The sequence below is a fragment of the Melampsora larici-populina genome (assembly GCF_000204055.1).
Source record: "Melampsora larici-populina 98AG31 unplaced genomic scaffold MELLAscaffold_77, whole genome shotgun sequence".
NCBI classification, from domain to species: Eukaryota; Fungi; Basidiomycota; class Pucciniomycetes; order Pucciniales; family Melampsoraceae; genus Melampsora; species Melampsora laricis-populina.
Genome location: NW_006768841.1, coordinates 147,752 through 175,423, shown reverse-complemented (window position 1 = coordinate 175,423; position 27,672 = coordinate 147,752). Strand labels below are relative to the sequence as shown.

The following is a 27,672-nucleotide window of genomic DNA, read 5'->3' as shown; positions in this document are numbered from 1 at the left end:
AACAGACTGGATATATATTAGGTGTAGCGAATGATAAGAGATAGCGGTCTTCGTTTAAGCTTCGGAGTATTATGGTAACGTTTGCCGTGAAGAAAAGCGGCCTATGCATGCTTGCTATATCTGCAAACGTATTTCTATCATCCGCAAGCTATCGGAAGATTATAAATACCCATAGGACAGTTCATTCGGATTCTCTTCGATTCCCAAACCGAATATATTTCCTTCAGAAATTTCTGATTACCATGGAAATATAGATTCTGTGTCTGACTTCCAGAATAAAACGTAAACATCATCAAATAATTTCATATATTGCTTTTCATCATACACATAAAAACATAGTCTGACTGAAGTTATCTCTAACCACGTAACTGAAAAGGACCTGAAAAAATGTACAATGAAATGGGAAAATATGCTACTTGGGATTATGAAGACAGAACCAGATAATTTTCTTACTTGGAATTTGAACTATATGAATCAGTCATGTTGCTATCGACCACATTCACTGGAATCTCAAACGCTTGAGTAAAATTGGCCGGGTGTATTTGAGAATTTTCTTCAATCACCAAGTCTGAGGTAGATATGGTAAACAAATTCGATTCGTCAGTCAAGAAATTCCTTTCCAATGAGAAAAGTAGATATTCTTCTTACTATATTCGCCTGGTGGTAAGTCTGGACAAGGAAATGCAGCTCGAGCTTCGTATCTCGCAAAACTAGTCTGCCCTAAAAGTGTTTCGTTACCGGAGCTACTTTTGATCAGAAACTTCACCAATGTAGCGGTTGTTTCCTACAGGATTATCCAAGACAAGAAGGCCACGTCAGCTAGAGAAACATAGCTAAAAGCATCAATCTCAGGTTACGTCTCACCCCATCTCTATAATGGACATCAACTGGGGTCCCGGGAGTGATATTTTGAGACGTCACAGGGGTTATGAGTTGAGGAAAATGAGGTGATCTGATTCGGAGTGTGGCGCCATCTCTGCCGGGTGTGGTTTCCCTCTTAATTTTTTTACTCGAGTGATCGACCACATTCACCGGGATCTTGATCACCTCCGTAAAATTGTCTGGATCTGACTGGGTATTTTCTCGCACAACCAACGCTGAAAAGAATTGAAAAGAGAATTTCTCAGTGAAGACGCTCGATCTAATTTAACAAAGTCCAGACTAGCTTCTTACTATAAGGATTCGGTGATAAATCTTCTGGGCATGTGAATGTGTCTTGAGCCTCAAAATTCGTGAACTCGGCCTCTCCGAGAGGTGTTTCGTGACCGAAGCTATCTATGAGTAGAACCTCTACCGTCGTAGGAAAAGGTGCTATCTAGAGAAATTAGACAACAAGAACGCTTCAGGATGAGACCAACACCCAAAAACAACAAGATCAGACTGGATCCTACCCCACTTCGATACAGAAATTCAAATTCCATCCCAGGATCCAATTTCTGTGACGGCAGGGGTGATATGAGCTTGGGGAAATGAGGCGCTCTGGTACTAAGCTGCACACGGCTTCTTTCTTTCTGGCCATCTTTGACACGTCTTGTGTTTGCAACTGATATCCAAGTAGTGCCAACTTGTTCATAACCTCCATCGAGTTGCATTCGGACAACGAGTTCTGAATAAATGTTACGGATGCAGGTAAGTATCAAGCATGTTAGTATCACGAACTGCTGAAGGCTGACCATATGATCCCGATTGCATATTATCAGGAAGGCGACAAGATGTATATCCAACTTTGTCCCATAAGGTCGTCTCTCCAACGACCTGTGACATGTCTTCGCAAGAATCACGGATGACGAATTGAACATTTGTCTCTCGATTTCTCTAATATCAATATCAATGATAGATTGGTGAAAGTATTAGTAATCAAACCATCAGGTCATAAGAGCAAAAAACAGAATGAGGTACAAACTTTGTCTGTGATCTCGCAATCAAAATCGGAACCGACGTGAACAATTTGGTGCGGATAGGGTTTGTGTAGCAAGACAGCCGTAAGGTTGACTGGGCCAATATGATCTTGCTCAGAGTCTTTCACTCCCGCATCATATGCAGCCACTTCATTAGCATCAAAGTCATCCGCAAGCACCAAGGAAATCGTCCCTGAGTTGCCAGAGACAATCACAGTCGTGGATACGACATCAAGGAAACGCTCCGGTCTCGCTATAGAGTTCTGTTTGGCCACCAAGCCTGTATCAGTGATAAGGAGGAAATCACCATTAGCGCATATAGTTCATAACGTTCGAAGGTGACTGATCATGAATTTCAATAAATTGTGACTCAAACTGTAATTGTCAAGTGGAATGTCGGCAGGACATTCAAATTGGCCAGTGGCCATGTGGTCTGAAAAATTAACTTGTCCAAGGTAGTAATCTCGTCCGTTGCGATCTCTAAGGACAAATTGGACATTTTCGGTAGTAGCCATCTATAAATCAAGAAAAAAAGTACATGAATCACGTCAGCTATTAAACAAGTCTTGATACACTTGTGCCAAACTCTGAGGGATCATTGATATCAATTGAGAAAATCTGACCTGATCATGAATCTTACATTCAAAGGTAGCTCCGAGAGGAAGAACCTGAGCAACTTCGGGAAGAAGTATAGATGGTAACTCGGTTCTTCGTCGAGTTCTGCGTTCAAGACCCTTTGCGTCTCTCTTCATGATCGGATGTGATTCATCGTACTCAGTGAGATCTACACGTCTACGTAGATCACTGACAACCTGAATTTCGACTGAAGATGCCTCCGAAAACGTGTTTTGCCGTACGGAGGAGTTTTCTTGAGCCACAATCTCTGTTTGTTTTCCATAGTAACACCAAAACAAAACGCAAAAATGAAACCCAAACTCAGTGATATGAATTTACATCAATTCATGAATGATGATCAAATTACGCAACTGTAGACCCCGTTAGGCAAATCAGCCGGAAGTTTTACAGTAGCTTTAGCCTTGAAACTCTCAAATAAGAAATCCCCTAGTGGATAGTCCATTGATTGACCACGAAGGATAAATTTCACCTTGTCTGCCGTTGTTTCCTAGCGAATGCAAAGTCTTCAGGTTCAGCGGATGTGTCCATATGCCGTACCACAAAAATGAGACTCACTCCATCGGTATATTCTATGGTCATGTTCATTGCAGCTGTGAACTTCTGTGAGCTTTGAGGCTGTAAAAATCCGGAAGGATGTGGGGCACGTCGTGAAAGCTGCTTATATCGATAAGCTTCGTCTGTCTCTCCTGTTCCGTCGTCTGTTTCTCCTCCATCTCCGTCGTCTGACTCTCCTGAATTGATGCCAGTGGGGGGACGTTGACCAACATAGACGGTAAAAGAGACTACGTCATTATACTCTGTACTACCTTGACCATCATTTTCGGAAACAACAAAGTCTTTACAAAGAATCAAGGATTTCGATATCGTATGGGTACAAAGTTAGTCCCACTAGCAACTGAAACACATGAAGCTATAACGGCAAATCGACAAGTTTTTTGCACGTACCATAAGTGCCATTGGCGACCCAAGAGGGCGTCACGACCTTGGTGTCGGTTTTGTGATCTCGACAGTCTAAGTCAGTTTGAACGATGAAGAGGCCAGTACCGTTGAAAAGGGAAATCTGGATTCTCGACGCGAAAGTATCCTAAATGAGGAGCAGCATTTTCAGATTTTTGCTACACTCTCACACCTCCAAACGATTGATAGATTGAACTTGGCCTACCTCATTGACGTATTTGACTTTAAAAGGTTGGCCAGGATATAAGACCTGACCCGGAAGTGGAGAAGACATCATCGCATAGTCAAGTGGATCGTTTGGCAATTCGCCAAGAGCTAATGTTTGAGTGGGTTCTTCTGATATCGTGATGGGCCATGATAGTATAGACACAACGAAAAGTGAAAGGATTAAGAGCGGGTAGCGATTCGACATCTCGAGCACAATACGTCACTGGTCTTGGAGTAGCTCGAGGTGGAAAAGAGAAGAGAACTTGAAGAATGTGTTTAAAAAAAGCGAGGTGTGAGAGACTTGTTTGCGGAGGTGATCACCCCAACAGCGCGAGGGAAGATCGGTGGACTTGGAGCAGTGAGCACTTGTTTGGTTCGTAGACGATGGTAAGATTGATATCAGTCTTCAAGCTAGAAGACTCTATAGGATGGGTCGTTCAACCGCTCAACAGTCCTCGGCAATCCTACTTTTAGTAAGACTCCGTTGAGAGGGCACAAACCAACGCAGAATCTACGCTACCTTAGGAATCTATGGTACCCCGGATGAAGCAAATGAAGATGGAAAGAGTTTTGTGCAAAAAGGCTGATTGATAATCTCGCAAGTGTAGTTAGAAGAGCTGTACGTGTGAGTAAAAAACGTTCTACGCCTGAGTGGGAAATAAAGTACACTTTGACGGATCAAGAGAGGGTCTTTATTTTGAAAATGAAGTCTTGAGTTACAAGCTTGACTGCACGGTCTCATGAAATGGCATGGTTAATGAAAGCAAGCTGTCCAAATGGTCGATTGCAGAGTGCGGTTTACATGAAAAGACATCAGGGACTGTGAAATCCAGTCGATGAAGTTCCTAGAGGTGACTTTTCGCAGGAAATACTTGCCTCAATTATCAATATACCAAAGCGATAAAATCGGCAAAAAGCAAGGCGAATCAATCAGTCCACATGTCAAGGAGGGATCGTTGAAAAGGAGGGTAAATGGATTTAATCAGACAGATGACAATCAAAGCGATTCATGCTCAGAAAACTCATGACATGATATAGCATGATAGCGATGGAGACTGCTCAGCTGTTCTGATTTCGTAACTTGAATATTGAAATCCTTTTGTAACTTGTCAATCTGTTGAACCAGCTCTCCAGAAACTGGAGTGAAAATAGCAGGATTGGGGCTCAACAATGGTCATCATTCAAAGAATTAAACTTGAACCTCAGCTCACAAAGAATCGTGCCATTGACCCAAACACATCAGATAAATCACATCAACTCGGATAGACTCGCGGTGAGGAAACATCATCGAAAGTCTAAATCAAACTCAAGTGAGTGCAAGACTAACGCAGTCAAGGTACAACCTCACTCATCCAGTCAAAAGATGGATGATTGGAAGCAGACTGGGATTATGTCATATTTTTGTTTTCAAACGCAAAGCCTTCAATCACTGCAGCTCTACTCACTTGGAAAATACTTCTGTCTATCACATATTTTTTGCACCTTCCAGAGTGTCTATTAATGATTCAGTATTAAAAACAGAGTACTGAAAGGAAGTCTAATATCAAGTAGTCATTCAGTAGAATTCTTATTGAGGATCTTGGTGAAGTCCAATCAGCACTCTAGGCAGTGACAATTATGCTTGATCATGCGCCCTGTTTAATCGAGTTTGGCGTATGACGCTCGCTCAAGTTCAGCTGTTCGGCGAGCATTGACTTCGAAAAACTAAAGAAATGTATGATCAGCTTCTTTCACTTAGAACACGCTGTTACTTGCACAAAAAAACCCTCTAGAGCTTACTTGATAAATGATGATGAAGACTGCTGCAAGTACTCCGAGTGAGTTGGAGATAGTCATGAGGGTATTGTCGCTAATCATCGTATGGTTGGAAGATGATCTAGTTTGTTTTGAGTTGCTGTTACCACCTCTTCTCTCGCTTTTGAAAAACGATCGCTCGAGTTCTTGTGATGTAGATCTGTTGCAAAAGTTGAGATCAAGTTGAGGTTAGAGTTGGATTGGTACGAATCAGTTGAAGGGTTTGAAGAAATCACATGTTCGGGTGAATGTTGAAGTTCGATTTGATGACTTTGAGAAACTGAATGAATGTGATTTGGGACGGCGTCCAAGACACGTTGAACATAGCTACGTCATAGGTAGGTTACCTTAAGGCTTAAGTCTTCCCTTCTTTTCCACATAAAAAAAATATGAAGTGCAACGAGGATATCTTTCAGAAATCAGAATGAGTGGCTCAGTCTGAGATGGGAATGCAACTTTCCCTGACTTAGCGCAACTTGTAGAAGACACAGGCAGATTCACCCATTTAAAAACATACATAGAGTAAAAATCATTACCTCTCTTGAGTCTCAACTCAAACACCTATGCCAAACATTTCTCTTTATTTCTATTTCTCTATATCTTTTCCTTTCGTGTGGATAATATCTGGGCGCGTGAAAAATTGTTCAAGAAACCTGAAAAACATATCACAGAAGTTGTACTCTAGTAACTATTAAAATCACAAAGATAGATACTACAGCAAGTGAAATCAAAAGCACTTGAAAAAAATGGGCATGCAACTGCTATCTCTTGTTGCTTTGATACCATGAGAGTATTTATAGTCAAACATCACACTGCATATTGAATACTCCAGCTCAAAGCTAGCACTGAACTTTCCCGTGGCTTAAATACCTGGTAGTACTAGTCCTCAGCAGTCTTTTTGTATCCTGAGTTCTTCACCAATAATAAGTGACAAGGTTGAAATCTACCTTGAAATGATGGTATAGTAAGAATATCACTTCTTGAGCATACCTCCGGATCAATCACAATGAAGACTTGTAGACATTTTATTTTCCTTGAAAATTGGTCCATGACTTGACATTGAGATGAAAATCTTAGTATGCCTACACGTATCAGAGTTTGCTCTTCACCCAGGACAAATCAAGTTGTGTTCTAGCTGAACAATTTAAGGTATTTTCTGTTTCTTTACTATAGATATATTGGATTTCAAACATATAATAACAATGATCCCATCATTGTGATTCTATATTTTATTTATTGACACAAATGACCACACTGAATGCATCTCAAGATGACTAAAAGGCTGACCATAACTCTAGTGAACTTGAAGCAATATCTTTCCAGATGTATTCTTCATTCACTACATGCATTTGATAGTATATAAAGTGTCAACAAAAAAAATATCAGTCATCTAGGATGTTGAGATTCTATCTCTGCTTGTATGCTATATAGAATGGACACTGTGGCCTTTTGTTCCTTTCTATTGATCCCTTTTGACTAGCATTTGAGTTTGAGTGGATGTTATATTTATGTCAACATCTTTGAAATATGGGTCACAAATTCAAGATGATCAATCCTTGGGCTCTGGGTGAATTAGTAAATAGAGACTCAATCCCAACAAAGTAAACAATTTTAGAGACCTTGGATCACACACGGGGTAAGTCCAAAATTTTTTGAGACAAGATAAAAAGAAGGAATATCAACCTACCAAGAAGATCTTGAATGGTAAGAGTAAAAAAGTGGAGCCGGATGTGTGCTATATGGCCGATGGAACTCACTCATGGACATTCAAAGAGTGCATTGCACTAAGTTAAAAAAATATGTGGAAGCAGATCGGTCCAGAGGGCTCCACTTGGTTCCTTCCAAAAACTCTTTTCTATGCCAGACACCACAATTCATCAGATTTATGATGTCAGTTGAGCTGGCTCAATCCCCACACTAACCCTCAACCACACCTGATTTGAAGGTGTTTCCTGTCTTTTTTTGTAAGTCCATATACCTCGGTACAACCTTGAAAAACAGATGCTAAGGAGAAGCTCTAGCATAAATAGCATCGCGGTAGACTCCATCCCATGAGGCTTTGGAATGCCTAGTCACTGAGACATACCAGCTTCCTTGGTGGCTGGTTACTCCAAGAGTTTTCCAGGAATGCTTGTATGTGGTGCAAATTGGTACACCACGGGGGTACTTTGAGTCCCGACCTTGGTCTGCACATGGTCGGGTCAAGTGCTGGCCCTACTCTCGCCTGCTGGCCAGGCAGTGGTCGCCCCAGGCATGCCCTGGCACGGTCGGCCCCTCCGATGCCCCCCTGGCCAAAATGCAGCGTGGCGCCTCGCCGGGGGCCGCCCATGGGTCGCCCCGCATCCACCTGCTGCCCCAATGTTCGCGATCCAGCCCACCGGCCGCCTTCTGGCCGAGGGGGGGGGCCTTGGCGATAGATCCCAAACACCAGAGGAAGGAATCTCAGGGTGGGTGTTTGTTCTTTCCAAACATCGTGTTTGTATTATACAAAAAGTAGTTTCCTTTGGGTTTCCTCCCACTGCGCGCAAGGAGTCAGTGTGTGGGAAGTTGTTGAGTATACCAAACAACAAGGTGTTGAGATCAACACGCACACCCTGAGACATCTCTCAAAACAAAACGCATGTCAAGGTCACATCGCAGAAGAAAGCATGAGATCACGTCCAAACAATCACATCGTGATCAGCCACGCATGAAAGATGCGTTTGGAGCATGATGCAGCCAGATGAAACGGCTGAAACGCCTCAGCACGAAAGCCTTCTATTACAACCTTGACACGCACCTCGAGTCAGAGTAACACAGCCTCTCGGCAGCAGAGTGGACCTCACCGGTTTCTCCTTGGGGTTCGATGGCATTTCTCATCCAGTCAAGCAACTGACCCCGGGCGGTAAGATCATTGTTGTTTTTCTTAAACCGTGTCCGTTTGATTTTTGAAACACGCACGCACTCAATTCCACCGAAATTTCCTGCACCATTTCCTCTCTTCTGGCCAATTGCGTTCGTTCATCGACTATTTTTCTCAACATAATCCATGTTGATATGCCCTGACCCACGTTTGTTTGTCGTCAGCCAAGAATCCCAACTTCCCACCCAAATCAACTCACACAAGCAACCTCACGTGACCGCGCCTCTGAAATGGCTCACAATCATCCTCCTAACCCATGTATGTTTTTGTTGATTCGAACTGCTTTTGAGTGTGTGGGGTGGTGACATCTCTCAAAAAATGGCAGATTTCCAACAGCTCTCAAAAGTGCCCTCTGTGTCCAACTGGAAGTGTTTAGTGTGCGGACGGAAGGGCATGGAAGACTATGGCCCCCACTCACACTCGGCGAAACACCTGGAAGCTGTGGCGCGCTACAACGCTTGTCAAGCTGCTGAAAACATGATGATGCCTGGCCTCCAAGAGCCAGACCCACCCGGTGCCATCTCGCCCGCTCCTGTCCAAGATAACATCTTTGATGAAATCACCTCTCGCTCCGATACTCCAGAAAGGGCTCCCTCTCCTTTCACTGCGCTTCACGCTCTCGCAATGGCGGAGGAGCGTCAGATTTCCGATTCAGATGACTCCGATGGAGAAGTTGACCTTCAAAAGCTTGCTGAGGCTTTTAGGGTCATGGAAGAAGATATGTGGGGTGAAGAGGGCGACGAGGCAATTGATGCGGCCGCCCTGGAAGCGGATTTGTGCACGTCCACGATGCCTGTGGAAGAGGCTTCCCAATGGTACCCGTTTAAGAAGAAAGAGGTCAGCTAGCTCGCAATTCTTTATCCTGATGTCTTCGTGTTCGACAAAATAATTCCGTATATAACACGTTCATCCAATTATTCATTCTCCACCAAAGCACCTCGTAGGGTTATTGATTATTGGATCTACTCGAAACATCCCATCACGCTCCCAATACCACCGAATCCGTTCAATTCTCCAGATATGCCTTGTTCGTCTTCCTGAATGGGGGGCATTACGTGCTTTAAGTAAAAAGCTAAAGAACAATCTTGGTCTGCGGGTCTCCGAGCGGATCAGTCCTCACGGCACCCCGGTATTTGGGTTGAAAGTTCAGACAATTGTCAGTAATGTGGGTCCTCCGTCCGTTTACTCTTCTTCATGAGCGTTGATGGTCACATTGACACCCAACGCTTTGGTGTTGCAGGAACTTGCCAATCCTTTGGTAAGCCCGCACCTGGTTGTTCTGCCCGAGTTGCCGACAAACACCACGCTAGATCCCATCAACCGGTTGTCTCAGTCGCAAAAATGGCGCGAAGGGTTCTCCCGAGACATGCGGGTGCCAATGGTGGTATCACGTGGCAAACACTGGTTCATATATGAACCAGTGCAAACCGTTTCGCAAGCGGTTGTAGTGCCGGCGTTTTTTTATCAGCAACATGGAAAGACCCTGGCCAAATGCCTCCCGGCGAGCGTTCAAGAGGATCCAGAACACCCATTACTGCTCAAGTTGTGCATCCCGGCCGAACCTTGTTTTGACTCGATGGATTTCCAAACAATTGATGTGAAGGATTTCTGGCGAGGAACCGCCAACATCATCTTAGAAGACGGCACGGCCCTTGCTGATCGCTGTGGGGGTCATATATCTCGTGGGCCCTTTTTTAACCATGTTATGTTATGTTTGTGTGGTGGCCTTTAACGTCCGGCCTGATGATGTCTTTCATTTAGAAGACTCGCCAATCGGGCATCGGCCTTTACCGATGACCAATCCTTGGCGTGAGCGAGCCCAAGGTCGCGTCATCAAGCACATCCCAATCAGCTTGTACTCTGACGATACTTCCGGGAATGTCGGGAAGAAATGGAATAAACACATGAGTGTTTTTTTTACCCTCGCCGGCCTACCTCCAAGGATGACCAACCAGGAGTACAATATCCATTTCCTGGCCACTTCGAACTGTGCCTCCGCGCTGGAACTACTGGACGAGGCTGTTGATGATATCAAGTAAGCATTACTTGAATTACCTCTTCAAACAGTGGATTCATAAACAAGTTTGACCTCTGGCTCTTTCTTGGCCCAGTGACCACAGTGCCAACGGTTTTTTTGCTTACGACCACGTCAGTGGTAGTGAAGTCCTGGTTATGGTCGTGGTTCTATTCCACTTGGGCAATTCCCCGATGCACGCTGAAATCAGCAATACAACCAATCCAGCTAATACTTTAACGCCGTGTCGCATATGTGACTTGCAAGTTGGCCAGATGATTGAGAAGAAAACAGAACAGTACGTTTCTGATTTCATCGGTGTCGATTTAGATGGCGAACAGGTTGGTCATTTCGCTGGTTCTCTATGTCACCCTGCTTCTTACACACACATGTGACTGACAAATCAGTCGCGGCAACTGCAGTTCTCTTTGCCCCAAAGGGATTGGGAGGTCACTCGCGCTCGCGCTCACGACATCTGGGCAATGGCACAGATGCCGCACAGCAAAACCGCGGTTGAGAGTGAAGCTCGAAAGTACGGATTTCGCGATTCGGTGCTCGATTACTTCATCAAAAAGGTTCACCTGGCTTACGACTCGCCTGAGACCTGTGATGTGCACCAGCTTTGTGAAGGTTTGAATGACCAACTGGGCGAGCGGTTGTTTAACCCCATGTTGAGGTTAAAAGGTTTGTTCACGGTGTTCAATATCTTCCATGCGTACGAACATCCTGTCTGACCGAGTCATCACAGGTTTCAATGGGCATCAGGATACTCCCATTGAGACTTTGCATGTTCTTCTACTGGGTATTGCAAAATACCTCTTCAGAGATACTATGAAGTCGCTCGGAATTCTGAAACCCGGCTCATCACGTTACCGCGAACTCTCGGCGCGGTGGAGGGATTTCAACACGAAGGGTTTGAAGATCCCGCCTATACAGCCAACTACTCTCATTAATTTTTACCAGAGCCTCGTCGGAAAGGAGTTCCGGACGGTCCTTCAAACAGTCCCCTTTGTATTATTTGACCATATCCCCAGCAACAAACGGCACCTTTGGACATCGTTGTTGTAAGACCTACGGTCATTACACAACCACATAAGCCTTACTTCTAATAATTACTACTTATAACTTAAGACACTTAAGACATATATATCTTGTTCTCAATTCCTTTCTCGATTCTGGTTCCTTAGAGATACCGGGACTACCTCTTCAGAGATACTATGAAGTCGCTCGGAATTCTGAAACCCGGCTCATCACGTTACCGCGAACTCTCGGCGCGGTGGAGGGATTTCAACACGAAGGGTTTGAAGATCCCGCCTATACAGCCAACTACTCTCATTAATTTTTACCAGAGCCTCGTCGGAAAGGAGTTCCGGACGGTCCTTCAAACAGTCCCCTTTGTATTATTTGACCATATCCCCAGCAACAAACGGCACCTTTGGACATCGTTGTGCCTTCTAGGATCTCATGTTTTCCAGACCGAAATTGTGCATATGGATAATTACCTGCAAGACATGGAAGAGGCGATTCTAGTTTTTTACTATCAGCTTATTATGACTTCGGCTCAGTGGGTTAACAAGCCCAAGTTCCATATGTTGACGCACTTGAAAGACTCCATCGCACGATTTGGACCGCCGTCATTATTCATGACCGAGAAATTCGAGAGTTACAATGCGGTTCTACGTGCCGCTTCAGTCCATTCAAACCGCATGAGCCCCGGTCGAGATATCGCAAACACCTTCAATAATTATCAACTCATGCAAGCTCTCCTTTCAGGGAACAGCTTTGTCGACAAAGAGCTCCAAGCTCGGGTTTCAGCAGGTCCCAAAGTGCAAGGACTTCTGAAGACCATGCCGGAAGTATCTCAGGCGTTTGGACTCAATCCCAAACTCGATCGGGTGTCTGTGTTCGCGGTGGGACGTAAGTATGGAGTCTTTCACTTACATCGGCTGCCACTGACCTTGAATCTCTTGCAGCGCGTCATGAAAGGGCAGAACACGAGCAAGTGCCTGTGTATCTGCTTAGCGAAGCGCCCGGGGTGGTGTGGCTACAACACTCATCTGTCACATTGCGCAACGGACAAGTGGTCGAGAAGACAGACTTTGTTAAGGTTAGATAGTCTTCCTTCTCGCCACCTGTTTCAACAACACACTAACAGGGACACTGTCCAAAGAATGCGCGAGGTCACTCCGTGGGGCAAGTCGTGGCCATGTGGAAACCGGAAGGAGTAAGCGCCAGCTCAACCGTCATTCTCCTGCAAGACATTCAAAAGGGACCGATATCGCCTTTTTATGGGATGCGCGAACTTGTCAGGACACAACATCAAGTATGGGTGAAATTATCAGTCAGTCTTTGGGTCTCCATCCTGCCAGTGTTTTGGGAGTTCTCACTGACCGTGTGTCCGCAGGACATTGCCTGTCTGTTAAACGTACAACATAACTGCCATCGCTCGTTGTGCTCAGTAATTGATGGACGCAAACAAAGGCTCGAAAGGAAAGATACCACTACCTCAGTCAGTAGTGTCAGCCATCAACAAACGGACCACTATATCCTCAACAGTGCGAGCCATTACTCGGCTGAGGTACATCGCGAGGTGGCGAACTTGGGCACTCGAAGGCAGACTGCTGCTGAGTGGTTGGAAGCCCTGAAACAAGGTTTACACATTTGGCGATCTGTCCCGGTGAAACCACGGAAAAAGAGGGTACCTAAAGGGAAGGGAAAACAGACACCGGCTGAATTAGACTCAGAATCAGCATCCGATTGATCGGTTTGCTCTTGAAAAGTTCCAACTTGCAATGCAATCTTGTTCTTCCGCGTGCCAATGCCACTGAGCACTTTGCAAAACATTGTGTTTGAATGTTTTTGCAAAATTCCTTTGGTCTGCTCCAAGATTATTTCCTTTCAAGGAAATAATCTTGGAGCAGGCTCGCGTGTGGACCAGCGCGAGGGCCCCCTGGGCCGTCGACCAATCAGCTTCAAGCCGGGGTCTTCACCCCTGGTTTGACGCGTGAGCCAGGTGCCGCGCCGTTGTCCTTCTTAGACAGCTTCACCTTTAATTCTCCTTTAAAACACCTCATTGATTTTTGAGCGAGTTCAACAATTGCACTCGCCTCGACTGCTCTCTCTTCCTCTGTATTTCGAAAGTCATCTAAGACTCACTTTCAAATTATCCACTTTCTACGGCTCCATAATCGAACATCGTTTAGTTTGCAGCATGTCTTCTCAAACATCCCGTGCCCAACCGTACTCCCTATCGACCCCAAGGGTTCCCAGTAAGCCTTCCGTAACCATTCCTTTCCGTTCTTGATTGTTTTGGAAATGACCCGTGCCTCAAGGAACTCCCTCTTTAGGCGCTACGGCACTCGCGCGTGCCCAACATGGCCTCAATGGGGGGACCAATGAGGGTGTAAGTCTCAACCGATCTCGCCCTCAAACCAATGTCGTGTGCCGCCCCATCGGCTGCTTCTACTGATATCCGTACTCCCGTTAACAGCTTGGAAACGACGCCGGTTCCCGTGATGGGGCAGCTACCGATCAAATCTTGGCAGCGATCTCGAAAGTCGAGCGCGAGATGATAGTGCTGTCTGACCACATCCACCAGGAGCTCTCGACTATGGCTCTCCGCGTCGAGGAAGAGATCGCAACCCTCACCAATAAGGTTGATGAGGATCTCGCGTCTGTGTCAGACAAGCTTGACCAAAAGTTTATCACTGTGTCAAATAAGCTTGACCAAGCCACTGATGCGGTGGATGCACTACGGGCAAATGGCCCAGTGGTTGTTCAGCCACCTGCGGCATCAAACACCTTGCCTGGCCCACCAAGCGCGCCGGAACCTTGGAATTACTCCAACGAGGTCAAAGTAAGCTTACCCCTTCTCAATTGATTACCGTTTTGTGTGTCATTGATGGTGATGCCTATCTTTCAAAACAGGATCGGGTGTATCATTTCGCCTATGACTGTGTGTCACTGGCCGAGATTGCCAGTTATACGGCACTCGAGTCACCAAATGGTGACGTGATAGTTCACTCCCTCTTTAACACCATCAAGGTAAGCAAACTACTATCACTCTTTGGCCCTACTCTCGCGCTCTGACATCACACCTACAGAGAAAGATTAGAGAGATTCCTGGCGATTGGGCGACTCCTCAACTGCCCCCGGTGGTCAATGGCATTCAAGATGTTGCGGCCACCCAACGGTACACGACACTGGTGAAGGACGCGGGTAAACACGCCCGTGAACGTCTCCACAAAGAAGTGAGTCCTCTCACTCTTCCTGTCTCATTGTCCTGTCGAAGTTACTGACAGATGTTATGCAACAGGTGTTGCATAACATTCGCAAAAACGAGGGCAGCACGGTCCCCAGCTTGAAGAGGCTTGCTCATCGAGTAAGTGACTGGGGTGTTTCCAATTGGGTGCTTTGTTTTTATCATTTTTCTTTCAACACACTACTGACGCAAGCACCCCTTGTTCAGATTGCGAAACATTGCAATAGGACCGAAGAACATCGCGATGTGGATACCTTGTGGGCTCAAACGGCGTGGACTCAACGAGTCCGTATCGCGTACCTCGTAAGCACCTTTTGTTTTCCGCGGCGATCATCTCGTTGTCATCACTGACGACAATTTGATGGTTCTGACACTGGCGACGTGAGGCGATTCGCATCTTTCAATCAGTTCGAGCCGGCGGGGGCACAGCCAATATCTGGCACCGAGTGGACAGCCAGCTGCACCTATTGGCACAGGAGGAGCCTTTGTATGCTTCCGCGTAAGTTTTTTATATGCGGACTGATGCGCAAGATGCACGCTGATCAAAACTTGGAGGTGTATATTGTTTATCCAGGTTCTACAAGATCATTTACGACGAAGATCGCGCCACTTTCGATGGGAAAGGGTACTTTGTAGACATTGACGTAGGGGTCACTTTTGACTTACCGTCTGATGAGGAGATCAGGGAAAAAATGCAGGTTTTGGAAGGAGCGGGCCCTATGGCTCTGGACGATTGACCGAGTACTTCATAGCCATAGCGAGAGGATGCACTTGTTTTCCGCGTTTTCATTTCATTATTTCACTCTTGTTGATAGGAAACGAGCTCGCTTCAACAAAATTTCTACTTCCATTATATGATATATTACAACTTGTCTGTACATCCCGTACGTGTTTGGGAACAAAATCTGCGGAATGCACAGGCTTTCATGCCTCCAGCCAGCGTAACTCTCATCATTGCGAACCACCCAGTACCCCAGTCCGTCTGCCCCCAATGCGAGAATTGAATCCTGTCGGCTGCATTGGGAAACACCCTTGGCGGCCTGACGCCGGCCGAACGAGCACCCCGACGGCCTTCTACCGGGGAGCACACAATCAATGGGCGGTGGCACGCTGGGTATCGCTCAAGTGGCTGGCGCGCCTGGAGGTCACCCATGGGCGGTCAACTCACTGACCACCCGATGACCGCCCTGCTTCGCGGAGGGGGTGACCGCCTGGGGGCGGGCGTCCGTGACCGCCTCTGGACAGTCACGAGCCCCCGGTGGTGTACACAGGCGGTTTGGGGTCCCGACCGCAGGATACTCCCCGGTACCGCTTTGCCCCCGAAGCAATCGATCGGCGGAGGCTGAAGGGTAAATGTGAAACCAAAAGGGTAAATATGCATCAATCGCTTGTCTTTGATTTTTGGTCGCATACGCTTCGAACTTTCTTCGTTACATTCCTTATCAGAAAACCACCTTGGCTTTCTTCCCTCAACAAACCGAAACCGATATCCACTTATGAGTGCACGTATCGCATCACCTGATTTGTCCGATCATGAGGCAACCGCCCCAGAAGCCGCCTCTTCGGACAAGGAGCTTGTCTGGGCTACAGAGAATGAAGGTGGGTTATATTCGTATGCAAAGGGCAATCAAAGAAAAAGATTTGGTGGTCATCTGAAGTTCTCTGTTTGTACGCCGCTCCTTAGAATTATTGGAAGAATTTAAGCTTGGGACGGAGGTCAGTGGCCTTGCGAAGGGGTTGGCGAACCACAGGCTGAAGAAGTCTTTGTCGTGGATTAGGAGCTAGAGCTATCGCATGCCAGGATCCGTACTTTACGTGGATTCGACCGACACTTGGCTCGGCTCTCTCCCTCTCTCAAAAAAGTCAACTTGAGGCAAAACCTGATCAACGCACTCTGTGTACAATCTCGGTTGGAAGCCAAGATCATAGAGCTACCTGATGGAGATGAAACGACTACCAAGGCTGAAGAAGCTACAACTGAACCAGAATTTATATGTCCCTTGGAGCGATTAACAGCCCTCGAAGAACTTGATCTATATGACAATCAGTTGAGCAAAATTGAAGGACTCACGGGACTCAGTGCGCTCCAGTAGGCACTTCTATTCTCACATGTAGCATTCAATCTTTCTCATCGACGATCATCACATCTACACTTATACCAAATTTCATGCGAACCTTTTCATTATTTGTCTAGGTCCTTGGATCTGAGTTTTAACCTTCTGCGGAAGATCACCAACTTGGAAAGCTTAACCTCATTGAAGATCCTTTATCTCATACAAAACAAGGTGAGCTGCCTCTGGGTTTCGATCTTTCCATGCTGCGAGACTTTATATTGATTGAAGCGCGACTATGAAAGATCTCCACCATCGAAGGACTCGAGCACCTATCGTCGACCTTGACAAGTGTTGAGCTGGGCAGCAACCGAATTCGGGTGTGCCTTCAGTTGTTTCGGATAATGTATTCCTCTAAATGTGCTAATAGGGATGTCCATGATGCTGTAGCGCATCTCTAACCTCGCTGCTTTAACCAACTTGACAGAGCTCTGGCTTGGTAAGAATAAGATCACGAAGCTTGAAGGCTTATCCACGCTGGTCAATTTGAAAACGGTATGGGTCGGTTTTCTACTCTACAATGAGCATTTTAGCTGATACGCATCTCTCTCATATAGCTGTCAATACAATCAAATCGTATCGTTCAGCTGGAAGGGCTCGAAGAGTTGTCGAACCTAGAGGAGCTGTATATCAGTCACAATGGCTTGACAAAAATTGGAGATGGATTAGCGAAGAATGTAAGCAATGTTTCTCATCACAAACCTGATTGATGCCGCATATAGCCGATTGCATTTCGCACCTGATTCATTGCCATGGTGTGCACGCTCGCAGATAAATCTACGAGTCTTGGACATTGCAGCTAATCGCATTGACGATTTACATGGAATCGAATGTTTGACTAAACTTGAAGAATTATGGGTAAGTACGAGCCCAAAAATGTCTTTCAGGCTTTGATTTTGAAGCCTGTGCTTCCTATAGCGATAATGCTGAAATGTTTGACCCGTCATCTATACCAGGCAAACAATAACCAATTGACAGTTTTGGCTTTCAATACCATCTCGCCCTCATTATCTGAATCTTGTATGCCGAATTTGACAACGGTGTATCTTGAAGGTAACCCCCTACAAGCCGACATGGGTGCCAATTATCGTCGGAAGATCAAGCTGGCATGTCCGCAAATCAGCCAAATCGATGCAACGTTGAGTTTTCCATTTTTGTCTCGGGTGGTGTCCTATCAATCATACTCCCTTTGTTTTACTCAGCTGACTTTATGGTGATTGATGCATGTGCACTTCTCAATGATGCACAGATTTGCCAAGTAAATAAATGACGATAAGACTTGTATCACTATTTCGTAAAAAAATAACACCATCACAACCTGATGGAACTTTTGTTTGAGCCTTGCGAGTAAAAAGCGTTCATTTCACCTTCTCTCTAATGCCTTCTTTGTGTTCATGTCCAAGTCTGGATTCACGTTGCTTGACACGTCTGGTCGGAGGCTTGAAATAAGCCTCCAAATCTGTAGCATGGTTCTTGGCACTTCCATCGCGCATATGTTGCAGGGTGAAGTCAGCATACAAGTGAAATGTCCTTGAATTTGAATGGTGTATCCAATAAAATCAAACAACTGCTAAATGGTGCTGTGGACTGTATACATATAGCTTGAGTTCACTTTAGTCTGGCTTCATAAGTTGAGTGCAGGCACCTCTTTTGCCTCCAAGCAGCCCATACGGCAAATACATCGCTTGCAACATCTTTACCGCATGAAAGAGAGTGTTTTGACAAGCTTTTCGGTACAAAACTGTAGAGCAAGGGGAGAGTATTCACTTGGTAGGTCTTGGGCTCTTTTCAGTGTACTTCTTCATAGATATGAGGAATTATTTATACACTGCTTCCACTTGTACTTGCTTAGATCCTTGTGAACATTCTGTGACAGCATAATCCCTTCAATTTGATGCTTGTGGGTAGTGCCTATACCAGTTTTTTATTCAAAACTCAATCATCCAGGAGCAAAAAGCGAAACAGAGTTTAGGTACCAGGTCTTGGGGTCCCACAGTGATTGTCATGAATTTCTAGCTGATAAGACCTAGACGCCTTTGACCTGGTTGCATATATTTCGAAACTCCTCAGATATCAAAACTTGAGCAATTCAATTCGTCTTGGAGGTTTCGATGACCGTCAGTCGCTTAGAAGTGATACCAGATGGAGCGATGATCAAAGTAGGATGTATTCAAGAATCTGACGCTGTAGAACCACAAAGCGAAGTCTATGTAGAACGTGCTCTAGAAGGTCTAGGATTGTGAGTTGAATCACAATTCTTTAACTTTATAGCTTTTTTTTTCTGAGAGGTGAAATCTTAGATTCATTCATTAAAAAATGATCGAAATTTTAACCTGATTGCATTGTTCTCTTTGTTTTTTAGAGCTGGGAATAATAAAAATACGAAATCATTCGAAGGCATGATGAAAAAAGAAGTTTGAGTAAAGAACTCATTCCTGCACATTTCTTTTTTTTTTGGCTTTTTTACACATTATTATTTTGTTTTCAAATCCAACATATAAACTATTAATCTTTGTATGAATCTCATGAAAACGAGAAATAAAACATTACAATACATTTCAAATACAATCATCCTAAGTATCTGATAAAATTTCTTGTAAATGTCACGTGTGGATCAGCTTCAAAGCTGTATGTATAGGATATAAATATCTTACCTTTTGCTGATCGCCGTTCCTCTTCATCCTGACTCTCTACCACCACCACACCAACCACCACACCAGCATACCATTTCATAAAAACCTTTACTATTTCCTGAATTCTTCCCACTTCTCTTCCATTTCTCTTTCATCATGAATCTCCCCAAGTTAACTTTTAAAAAGATCTTTGGTCCTCGTTTTCAAAAAACCCTCTTTGTTTACTTCCCGTTGAACTTCTTCTTTGTTATCTTTTTGATTTGTGGCGCTCACAAGATCTCTCGTTTCAAAGTTCCAGAGTCGTTCATCCTTAAACTCATCGCTAAAAAGTTGTACATCATTCTTCCTTGGGCTTATTTCTATTCTCATATTCTTTACTCTCGCCACGACACTCTTCCAAAGAAGCGTTCGACTATTCCTGAGAAAGATATCGAACTCGGTCCAGTAGCTCCTCTTCCAAAACCTCTCGATGCTCCAATCCCCCTTCCAGACGAATTTGTTGAAATTGATCTAGGTATGTTATCTTTCCTACAGTTCTTCTTTCTCATGATTTTATAAACCAGTCTAACAAACTCTTCCTGATTTTACATTTGCTTCTAGGTGAAGGTCCCTCGAACTGCGGTCTTCCTGGTCCTCCTCGACCTTTTTTAACATGTGAAGTTTGAAGAACTCGACTCGATTTCATCTTGGTATGTTATCTCTGCCTTCATTTCCCATCGATTCATCTTTTCTGAGCGCAAATTCATTATGTATTTTGAGTGATCTAATCCTTTTGACTCTTCCCAAACCTCTTGTGACTTGGCAGGCGACGTGTTCCTCGATCTATTTCCTTATCTCAATGTCTTGTTTGGTGACCATTCCATTCTCTCGTTTGAAATGTGTTCTTGTTGTTTTTGTTTTGCGATGATGAGCAGGAGTTTACTTTTTGAATATTCGTATCGAGTCGTTGCCGATATTTGAATCAATTAGTACTTTCAATACCCTCACTCTGAGCTCCTTTACTTCTATTCTTCAATCTAATTTGTAATCAAAAGATATATCAACATCTCCTTTCAAATGTTTCGTAGTGGCCGAATGGATAAGATACCAAATTAGCAGAACAGAAGATGAGAGGATTATAAATATCCCAGCTTGAATCATATTGGTATCAGAGTCCTCGAGTGCTTCTATTAAAACTTCTTCATCAATGTGAATTAAAGAATCGATTGATCCAGTCTCCTCCCATTGATTAAATTGATTCATCGCATAGATCAAAAACCGACTCGATCTGAGTATCTTCTTCAATTCTTCTTCATCACCGAAATGATCAGTCAAAAGCTCTTTTGTAACTTCTATTTCCTTCTCGAGTTCACCTGACTCAAAAACTTGATCAAAACCAAAGTTCAAAGCAAATTCTCCTAATGAATCACAAATCATCTTAGACTCTTGTTCATCTATGATTTCAATCTTTTGCATTTTTTCATTATCTAAATTTACGATTCTTTCTAAACTACTATTCCAACCCGAATACTTTTTCATAAAACATATTCTACCTGATGAAATTATCTTTTTATCGCATATAACTGAATGAATAGAATAGAGTATAAAAGTTATAATGTGTAATTTGAGTGATGGATTCGAGTCGTAGATTAATAAAGATTGATCGAGTAATAATTTCAAGTGTTGATAAGGTGATGAACAAGTTGGAAAGTTCTTGAGTAGTTCGATTGTAGTTTTCGAATACGTTTGAAAAAAAGATATCGGCTTTTTAGAGGTTTTGAGGATCCGAATAAGGACTATCGATTCGAACAACAAGAAAACATCAATATGTGCGTTGGATTGAAATGAGAGTAAGAAAACTTATAAACTGACCAATCGAAAGGATTTCAACCATAACCAGTATAAATCCAGAACCGATCAAAGGTTGTGAGAATCCTTGAATACTATCATCATCTTCTTCTGAAAATGTATTGCAACGACAAATAGTAGAGATCGTTCCAGTAATACTCAAAAACACTTCACGTGAATTTTCAAATCTTGAGAAAGTTTTCAATAATCCTATGATAGGGTCAGAATTTGATTCGTTTACACCATCTTCTGTAGGGTTTGGTGTATTCCTACTATAAACTAAATGAATCAGTTTATCAGGTAGATCGAGTGAAAGTTGGTCCTAGAAATCAAGAATTGAAGGTTTTCAGAGAGCGGTCAATAACGTGTTAGAGAACAAAGCATTGAGTGATGAAAGATAAACTCACGAAGAAATTCACAATAGATGTTTCCTCTGATCAATGTTTGAGTTCTTGTATTAATGATTGAAGTAGTTTAGGATTCGATATCAATAAGTCTTCCAATTGGTTCAATAGGCCCAGTGGTTCTTGCAATATTTTCGAAATGTCCTTCTGTACTTCTATTGTAGTGTTCGAACAGGTTGATGGTGTTGGCTCGGTTTCGGATGTTGATTGTGATGGTACTCTTGATGATCCCATAATCCTGGATCGAAACCTCAAACAGCGAGTTTAGCGGAAGCTTTCGGGCAAACCTCAGCTGGGCTATATGCTCTGCGCTCTCAGTGAGAAGTGTTCGCCAAATGTATGTTTTTGATGATAGATTTCATGAGACCGATCCATACTCCCATACAACTTGTACATTTTTGAATCATGAATTTCATTCAGTGCTGATCCTACATCTAATTCATGTACAAACAGATTACTGATAAGGATTCTTTAAATTCGTTCAAGCAACTTTGATTCAAACATGATCCCATTCAGTGGATTTGTACCTAAAGTACAAAGAAGCATCAAGACCGTAGAAAGATTCTTCAAATTCCTTTTCATGCCTTTGTAGTATCCTTTCTTCCGTTGACATCGAAGTTGAGATTGTGCATAGGAATCAATCATATGTTCAGTCATTTGTGCTTTGGGATTCCAAAATCAAATTGGTCCACTGGAAGCATGCCACAGCACGAAGAACCTGTAGAATCTGATTTGAGGACTTGCGCAATTCGATAATGATTTCCTCTCGTACAAGGAACCATCGATATGCCCGTAAGCTTTTTAAAATTCCTGTGTGTGCCTCCTTCGCAATCTTTTGTTCCGTTGTGGACGTCGTTGAGAGTTTGGATAATAAAAATAGGTTCAGTCATCTTTGAATTTAAATTCCATAACCGAATCGATGCGTGCAGCGTGTCGCTCAGCAAAAAACGTTTCACGCTGTGAGTTGAGGAAAACCTCCCAACTCTTCCAGCTTCAATCGACATCAGAGATGTTCAGGCGTTCAAAGCATGCGCTTCCCTTTGAGAAATATTGCTGATATTGGTATTGAAACCGCCCGTTAAATGAGCCAGATGAGGAGAATGAAAGAAAACTTTCGATTGATCGAGAACCAAAATTTGCCTTTGGGTATTTAGCCATAGGTGAGATGTGTAAGGTATGGGTTTAAACAAGTCATTGCACCAAATCACACACCCCATCCGAGTCTTTCCTTTTGAGACACACCACACACCATCATCAAGCTAGTTTGTAAAGTTGTCGTTCGAAACAGCTCGTGAGCAACGTGGCTTTGCCAATAATAAGGAAGGTACCTGGGGTAATCAGGTAGTATGAAAGTCAATCGGCAGAATCCTCTAAGCTATAAAGAGCTTCAGAACAGGACAAACCTGGGGTAATCAGGTAGTATGTAAGTCAATCGGCACAAGCCTCCAAGCTATAAAGAGCTTCAGAACAGGACAAACCTGGGGTAATCAGGTAGTATGTAAGTCAATCGGCACAAGCCTCTAAGCTATAAAGAGCTTCAGAACAGGACAAACCTGTGCAAAGGCAACAGGGATCAAAATAAGATCAAATGAGAAACATGAGTAATAGTATATAATCTAAAATAAAGAGGAATGTACAAGACATTAGAGAAATGTTGATAATTTGTGTAAGTATTTAGTAAAACAACGTACAGATTCTTTTCAATGAGAGAAAAGAATCTGGGTCGAACATCACATGAGTTTAAATAAGAAAGTAAACACCGGACATGCGGACACAGCACAGAAGAGAAAATGGTCAAAGCTCAAGTTGCAAAACAACTTATTCCCAAAAGAAAAACATTAACAATCCTCATTTCAATTCTTACATATCCTACTAGCCATCCATTACTTCATATTTCAATTCTTACATAACCTTCACTTTATTAATCAACTCCTGACTCCTTATTTATTAGTCTTAAATCATACTGTCATACACATGTTACAAATGAATTTAACCGTATTTGGTAAAGTCTTGTGTAAAGGATTCTCAGAATCCTGAACAGAAACAACAACACACTTATCAGTATAACAGGAATGAAGAACTATGAGTCCGGAGAGAGTGTTAGAATGATAAGATGGTTGTTTATGGAAAAACTTTCTAAAGAGATAATTTTATTACTTTAGAAAACATGAGCATTATTATCATACCTGAACAGAAACAACAACACGCTCATCAGTAAAACAGGAATGAAGAACTATGAGTCCGGAGAGAGTCTTAGAATGATAAGATGGTTGTTTATGCAAAAACTTTCTAAAGTGATGAGGAAAAGAAGAAGAAAGTTTTCACAGCCAACAAGATATGATATACTAGATCATGTGATACAAAACAAGGTTAGGTTTATGATCTGGGACAAAAGGTATTGAGTATTAGTCATACATGTTGTTGTTAACACTTTTGAATGTAATGTTATGAAATGAAATAAGCTGTTACATGTATCAATGATTTATTCCAACATTGTGAAGTACCGTTCTTGACATGAGAGGAAAAGAAAGGTAATAGAGAAACTGAAGTCCTTGACATAAGATATCACAACATAGTTGAATTCCACTTTCACACTTGCCCACCTCATCATCACCAATCCCAAAGCATCCTCAAAATCCAGCGCTCAAGTTACCTCTATTAGGGGATACAAAGTTAAAACTGGGAGTATTTTCCCAGTTTCCCAGTTTCCCAAATACAGCCAAAAACTCAAACTGGGAAACTGGGAGAACGTGGGAAAGTTCCAAACACAGCCAATGACAATGCCTGGGAAACTGGGAAAAAAATCCCAGTTTTAACTTTGTATCCCCTATGTAGATGGAAATGCTAGGCAGCCAAAGGAAGAAGAAACAACAGACAAAGAAGGAAGTGAAGGATAATAAGTATGGCCAAGATATAAAGTGTGGCCTAACTATGATGTGTGGCCTAGATACAAAGTGTGGCCAAGAAGGCAGATATAGCCCAACATATGACTGTGCTGACATGAAAACAGTGGCCATGATGTTTTCCTGAAAAATTGAACCCTTTAAAAACTTTTTTTCTCAGAATATAATTAATAAAAAGAGTTAGAGATGATGATAGAATGATACTGACTAGAGTCAATGACTCCCACACCTGCTTGTGACACCAGATGACAAAGCAGACTTCACCAACACAGATGGTCACCTCAAAAGAGAACATGCACAATATGCACAACAATTGTTAAGACTCTATATCAATATTGTCTGCCTTCTGGGGTGAAAAAGGCATTCTTGGGATATAGCCCCTTAAGTTTGACGGTCTTGTATATGACTTGGCTACTAGCAGACAAGGCCCATATGACAACTAGATCAACACCAGAAAAACCTTGTACAGACATGATTTGGTATACAGGAATGAAAGTGCCAAATGACTGGCAACAATTACTTACAGTGGCCAGACTCCTTTGACTGATGTGTGCAATACTGGGGACAATTATACAACTGAGAAGACATTGCAACAAGACTAGAGGCACACAAAAAGATCCTACTAAGTCTCAAATCAAAAGTTCACCAAGCCTGGGCTCCAGTTGGGAACAATAGGGGGTTTCAAGTTGGCCAAAAATTGCCTAAAAATGTTTGTACTTTTGCCTCCCAACCCTTGAATTTTCATTCAGTTTTTATAGAATAAACACTAGAATGTGCTTCTTGGGAAGGGCATTCTAGAAATTTTTTGAAAATTTGAAAATTACAAGCAATGTTTTTATGTAGGGACATTTGAATTTTAGGCATTTTTTTAACTTGAAACCCCCTAATATTACTCACCGGCCTAACATGTGGGGCCACTTGATTTAAGATAAAATTTTATCAGATGTTGGAACCAAGAACAAGGAATTATGGGAGCAAGCTCTGACTCAAAGGCAAATGGTGATCACATGTGGCCAGATAAACCATACCAGATTGGAGGTGCAATGAGATACATATTTCCATGGACAGGAATTTACCACATGGGGTGGGATCTGGCAGCAAATCATTCAGATTCCCCATTCAAGTGGTGACCTGTGAAAGATTGATCTCCAATATGCCTAGTGGAAGTAATCAAAACACTCATGGCAGAGACAGTTTAACAGTTGAAGTGGTGGACACAGAAGCTTTGGAGGAAGGAGAGGTTGTGGAAGAGGAGATAACCAGAGCTTTGGTCTTGGTAGAGGTGGTGGTCAGGCTCCAACATGGAGAGGATTGTGCAGGGGGTCAGGTGGTTTGAGCAACACGCAGACCCCGCCGTGTCCCGCCGCATTTTGGGTCCATGGGGAGCGCGCTGGGATTTGTTGCAGTGGCTACGTAGCACACCGCAGCACTATTGCAGGCAAAAAAGATCCCCCTGGGACAGCGGCGAGCTAAAATGGTGCTCAGCGCGCCGCAGTCCGCCTGACGGCGGCCTATCTTGCAGGTAAAGGTGGGAATATGAACAAAAGGATTTCATAGACAACATTCAGAGTAAGACAAATAAGAACAGTATTTTAAAATAGTATTTGAAAGTGAATTACAAAAGGAATATCAATCCACAACCTCAATTACTCGCCTCTTTTGACTTTTAGCTTGCTCAGAGGAGTATTTGTTGACAACCTTGATTGCTTCACCAAAGTCACCACCTGGGTCTACACCATCTTTAGTCCACTTGCGTGAGCAGACTGACCGGGTAATGTTAGCAGGCACAAGGCCTGCACGATCCTGTGAGCACACATCCGTTGCACAGGAGAAAACTCGCTCGGCTGCGCAAGTAGTGCCTGAAACTGCCAGTTAGTCCCTTGCCAACTCGGCAAGTACAGGGAAGAATGCTTTGTTTGCCTGATGTGATGTAACAAATAGTTAGCTCTGAGTAGATCAACGATTGTGAAAAATTCAACTTACTGCCCACCAATCAAGTGCAGATTTTGTTTTGTCAAATTCTCGCTGACCAGCAAGGTAAGAGTCAATCTCTCCTTCACGCACCATTTGCACTGGATTGGAGTTAGTAAACTCATTGAAATCACCATCATCTTCAGGAATAGGCACCACCGGAGTATTTGCTGGTGAAGTCACAGGTTGTTGTCGTTGATTGGCATTTTCCAATGCAGAAGTAAATTCGGTGGTGATTAGTGTCTTGGCGTTATTGTATTGATCCAAATAGAACTTTTGAAAAAATGCAAGGCTGTTGCAAGTATCAACGCCTTGCATTCCAGAGCCTCATCCAGATAAAGGTTTAATTGATCCAACATAACCCCAATCATGTCTTTCAGAGGGATCATATTTGTTTTTGAGCGAGCTTCGGTGAGGGCTAATTTGATTTGATTGTATTCGACAAGCACCATCACTCCAGAGGGGAAGTCCCCCTCTATATGTTTCCTGCCAATGGAGAACAACTGAAAAATTGTAAGGTCATTTAGTTTTGAAACAAGAGGGAAAGAAGATCATGACACACCTCTAAGACATTGTTCAGGGCCTCAACCGCCTCCCATTCATCAGCATGAATGAGAGTTCCTTTGAAAAACTGCTGAGTCTTCTTCCGATTGGCCGTAAGCATCTTGTTAACTACCTGTCAAAGTAAACAAGAATTAGTATCATTTAAGGAATCATTAATGAAATAGAAAGAAAACTGACATCTTGTGCAGCACACATGCGAGTCCGTGAGTTGTAGATTACATTCCAGCAGATTCCATACCCAGCAATAGGAGTCTGGTGGTTCAATCCGGCTTGCTTGCAAAGTCCTTTGAATTCCTGATGGCGCGAGTGAGAACCAGTGATCTTCTTGCTGACAAAATCGACCTAATGAAAGCCCTTAGTCATTTATTGAAAGAGATGAATTACAATGAATTGAACAAATTACAGCTACTAAAAAATTTATCGGCAAAATTGCCTGTTTGTGTTGCACCAGGTTTTTACTCCAAACCGGTTAAAACCCCCCTAGGACCGTGAGATACCTGTAGACTCCCCTCTCTCCTTGTCGTGTAGTTTGAGCTTCCATAGCTGTCAACCTGCCATTCTCCATATGACGACAGTCTATGGAACGAGGG

At 43.4% G+C, this 27,672-nt stretch overlaps 7 protein-coding genes across 7 annotated transcripts; 3 read left to right on the top strand and 4 right to left on the bottom strand.

The window, feature by feature from the left end:
• Nucleotides 1-286: 286 nt before the first annotated feature.
• MELLADRAFT_73481 (uncharacterized protein) lies at nucleotides 287-1,997 on the bottom strand (the record flags this gene model as incomplete). Its single annotated transcript, XM_007417692.1, has 7 exons — nucleotides 287-568; nucleotides 649-784; nucleotides 865-1,097; nucleotides 1,174-1,315; nucleotides 1,392-1,606; nucleotides 1,674-1,815; nucleotides 1,904-1,997. 6 exons carry the CDS (start codon nucleotides 1,762-1,764, stop codon nucleotides 450-452), a joined length of 936 nt encoding a protein of 311 aa, XP_007417754.1.
• Nucleotides 1,998-5,336: 3,339 nt separating this feature from the next.
• On the bottom strand, nucleotides 5,337-5,817 carry MELLADRAFT_94996 (uncharacterized protein; the record flags this gene model as incomplete). The annotated part of the gene is made up of 3 exons (XM_007417708.1): nucleotides 5,337-5,402; nucleotides 5,478-5,652; nucleotides 5,729-5,817. The coding sequence occupies 3 exons, from the start codon at nucleotides 5,815-5,817 to the stop codon at nucleotides 5,337-5,339; spliced, it is 330 nt and encodes a 109-aa protein (XP_007417770.1).
• A 949-nt stretch (nucleotides 5,818-6,766) lies between these two features.
• MELLADRAFT_113104 (uncharacterized protein) lies at nucleotides 6,767-7,821 on the bottom strand (the record flags this gene model as incomplete). The annotated part of the gene is made up of 3 exons (XM_007417728.1): nucleotides 6,767-6,831; nucleotides 7,415-7,481; nucleotides 7,579-7,821. The coding sequence occupies 3 exons, from the start codon at nucleotides 7,819-7,821 to the stop codon at nucleotides 6,767-6,769; spliced, it is 375 nt and encodes a 124-aa protein (XP_007417790.1).
• An 891-nt stretch (nucleotides 7,822-8,712) lies between these two features.
• On the top strand, nucleotides 8,713-9,347 carry MELLADRAFT_94995 (uncharacterized protein; the record flags this gene model as incomplete). Its single annotated transcript, XM_007417707.1, has 2 exons — nucleotides 8,713-9,231; nucleotides 9,339-9,347. 2 exons carry the CDS (start codon nucleotides 8,713-8,715, stop codon nucleotides 9,345-9,347), a joined length of 528 nt encoding a protein of 175 aa, XP_007417769.1.
• A 4,272-nt stretch (nucleotides 9,348-13,619) lies between these two features.
• On the top strand, nucleotides 13,620-15,406 carry MELLADRAFT_94994 (uncharacterized protein; the record flags this gene model as incomplete). Its single annotated transcript, XM_007417706.1, has 9 exons — nucleotides 13,620-13,677; nucleotides 13,741-13,811; nucleotides 13,899-14,264; nucleotides 14,336-14,452; nucleotides 14,512-14,658; nucleotides 14,724-14,789; nucleotides 14,877-14,972; nucleotides 15,056-15,168; nucleotides 15,244-15,406. The coding sequence occupies 9 exons, from the start codon at nucleotides 13,620-13,622 to the stop codon at nucleotides 15,404-15,406; spliced, it is 1,197 nt and encodes a 398-aa protein (XP_007417768.1).
• A 666-nt stretch (nucleotides 15,407-16,072) lies between these two features.
• MELLADRAFT_73480 (uncharacterized protein) lies at nucleotides 16,073-18,155 on the top strand (the record flags this gene model as incomplete). Its single annotated transcript, XM_007417691.1, has 10 exons — nucleotides 16,073-16,268; nucleotides 16,354-16,385; nucleotides 16,448-16,758; nucleotides 16,864-16,954; nucleotides 17,026-17,100; nucleotides 17,171-17,275; nucleotides 17,338-17,457; nucleotides 17,552-17,638; nucleotides 17,737-17,918; nucleotides 18,030-18,155. 10 exons carry the CDS (start codon nucleotides 16,166-16,168, stop codon nucleotides 18,040-18,042), a joined length of 1,119 nt encoding a protein of 372 aa, XP_007417753.1.
• Nucleotides 18,156-18,748: 593 nt separating this feature from the next.
• Nucleotides 18,749-22,301, bottom strand: MELLADRAFT_113102 (uncharacterized protein; the record flags this gene model as incomplete). The annotated part of the gene is made up of 5 exons (XM_007417727.1): nucleotides 18,749-18,821; nucleotides 20,501-20,975; nucleotides 21,265-21,562; nucleotides 21,648-21,673; nucleotides 22,172-22,301. 5 exons carry the CDS (start codon nucleotides 22,299-22,301, stop codon nucleotides 18,749-18,751), a joined length of 1,002 nt encoding a protein of 333 aa, XP_007417789.1.
• Nucleotides 22,302-27,672: the final 5,371 nt, after the last annotated feature.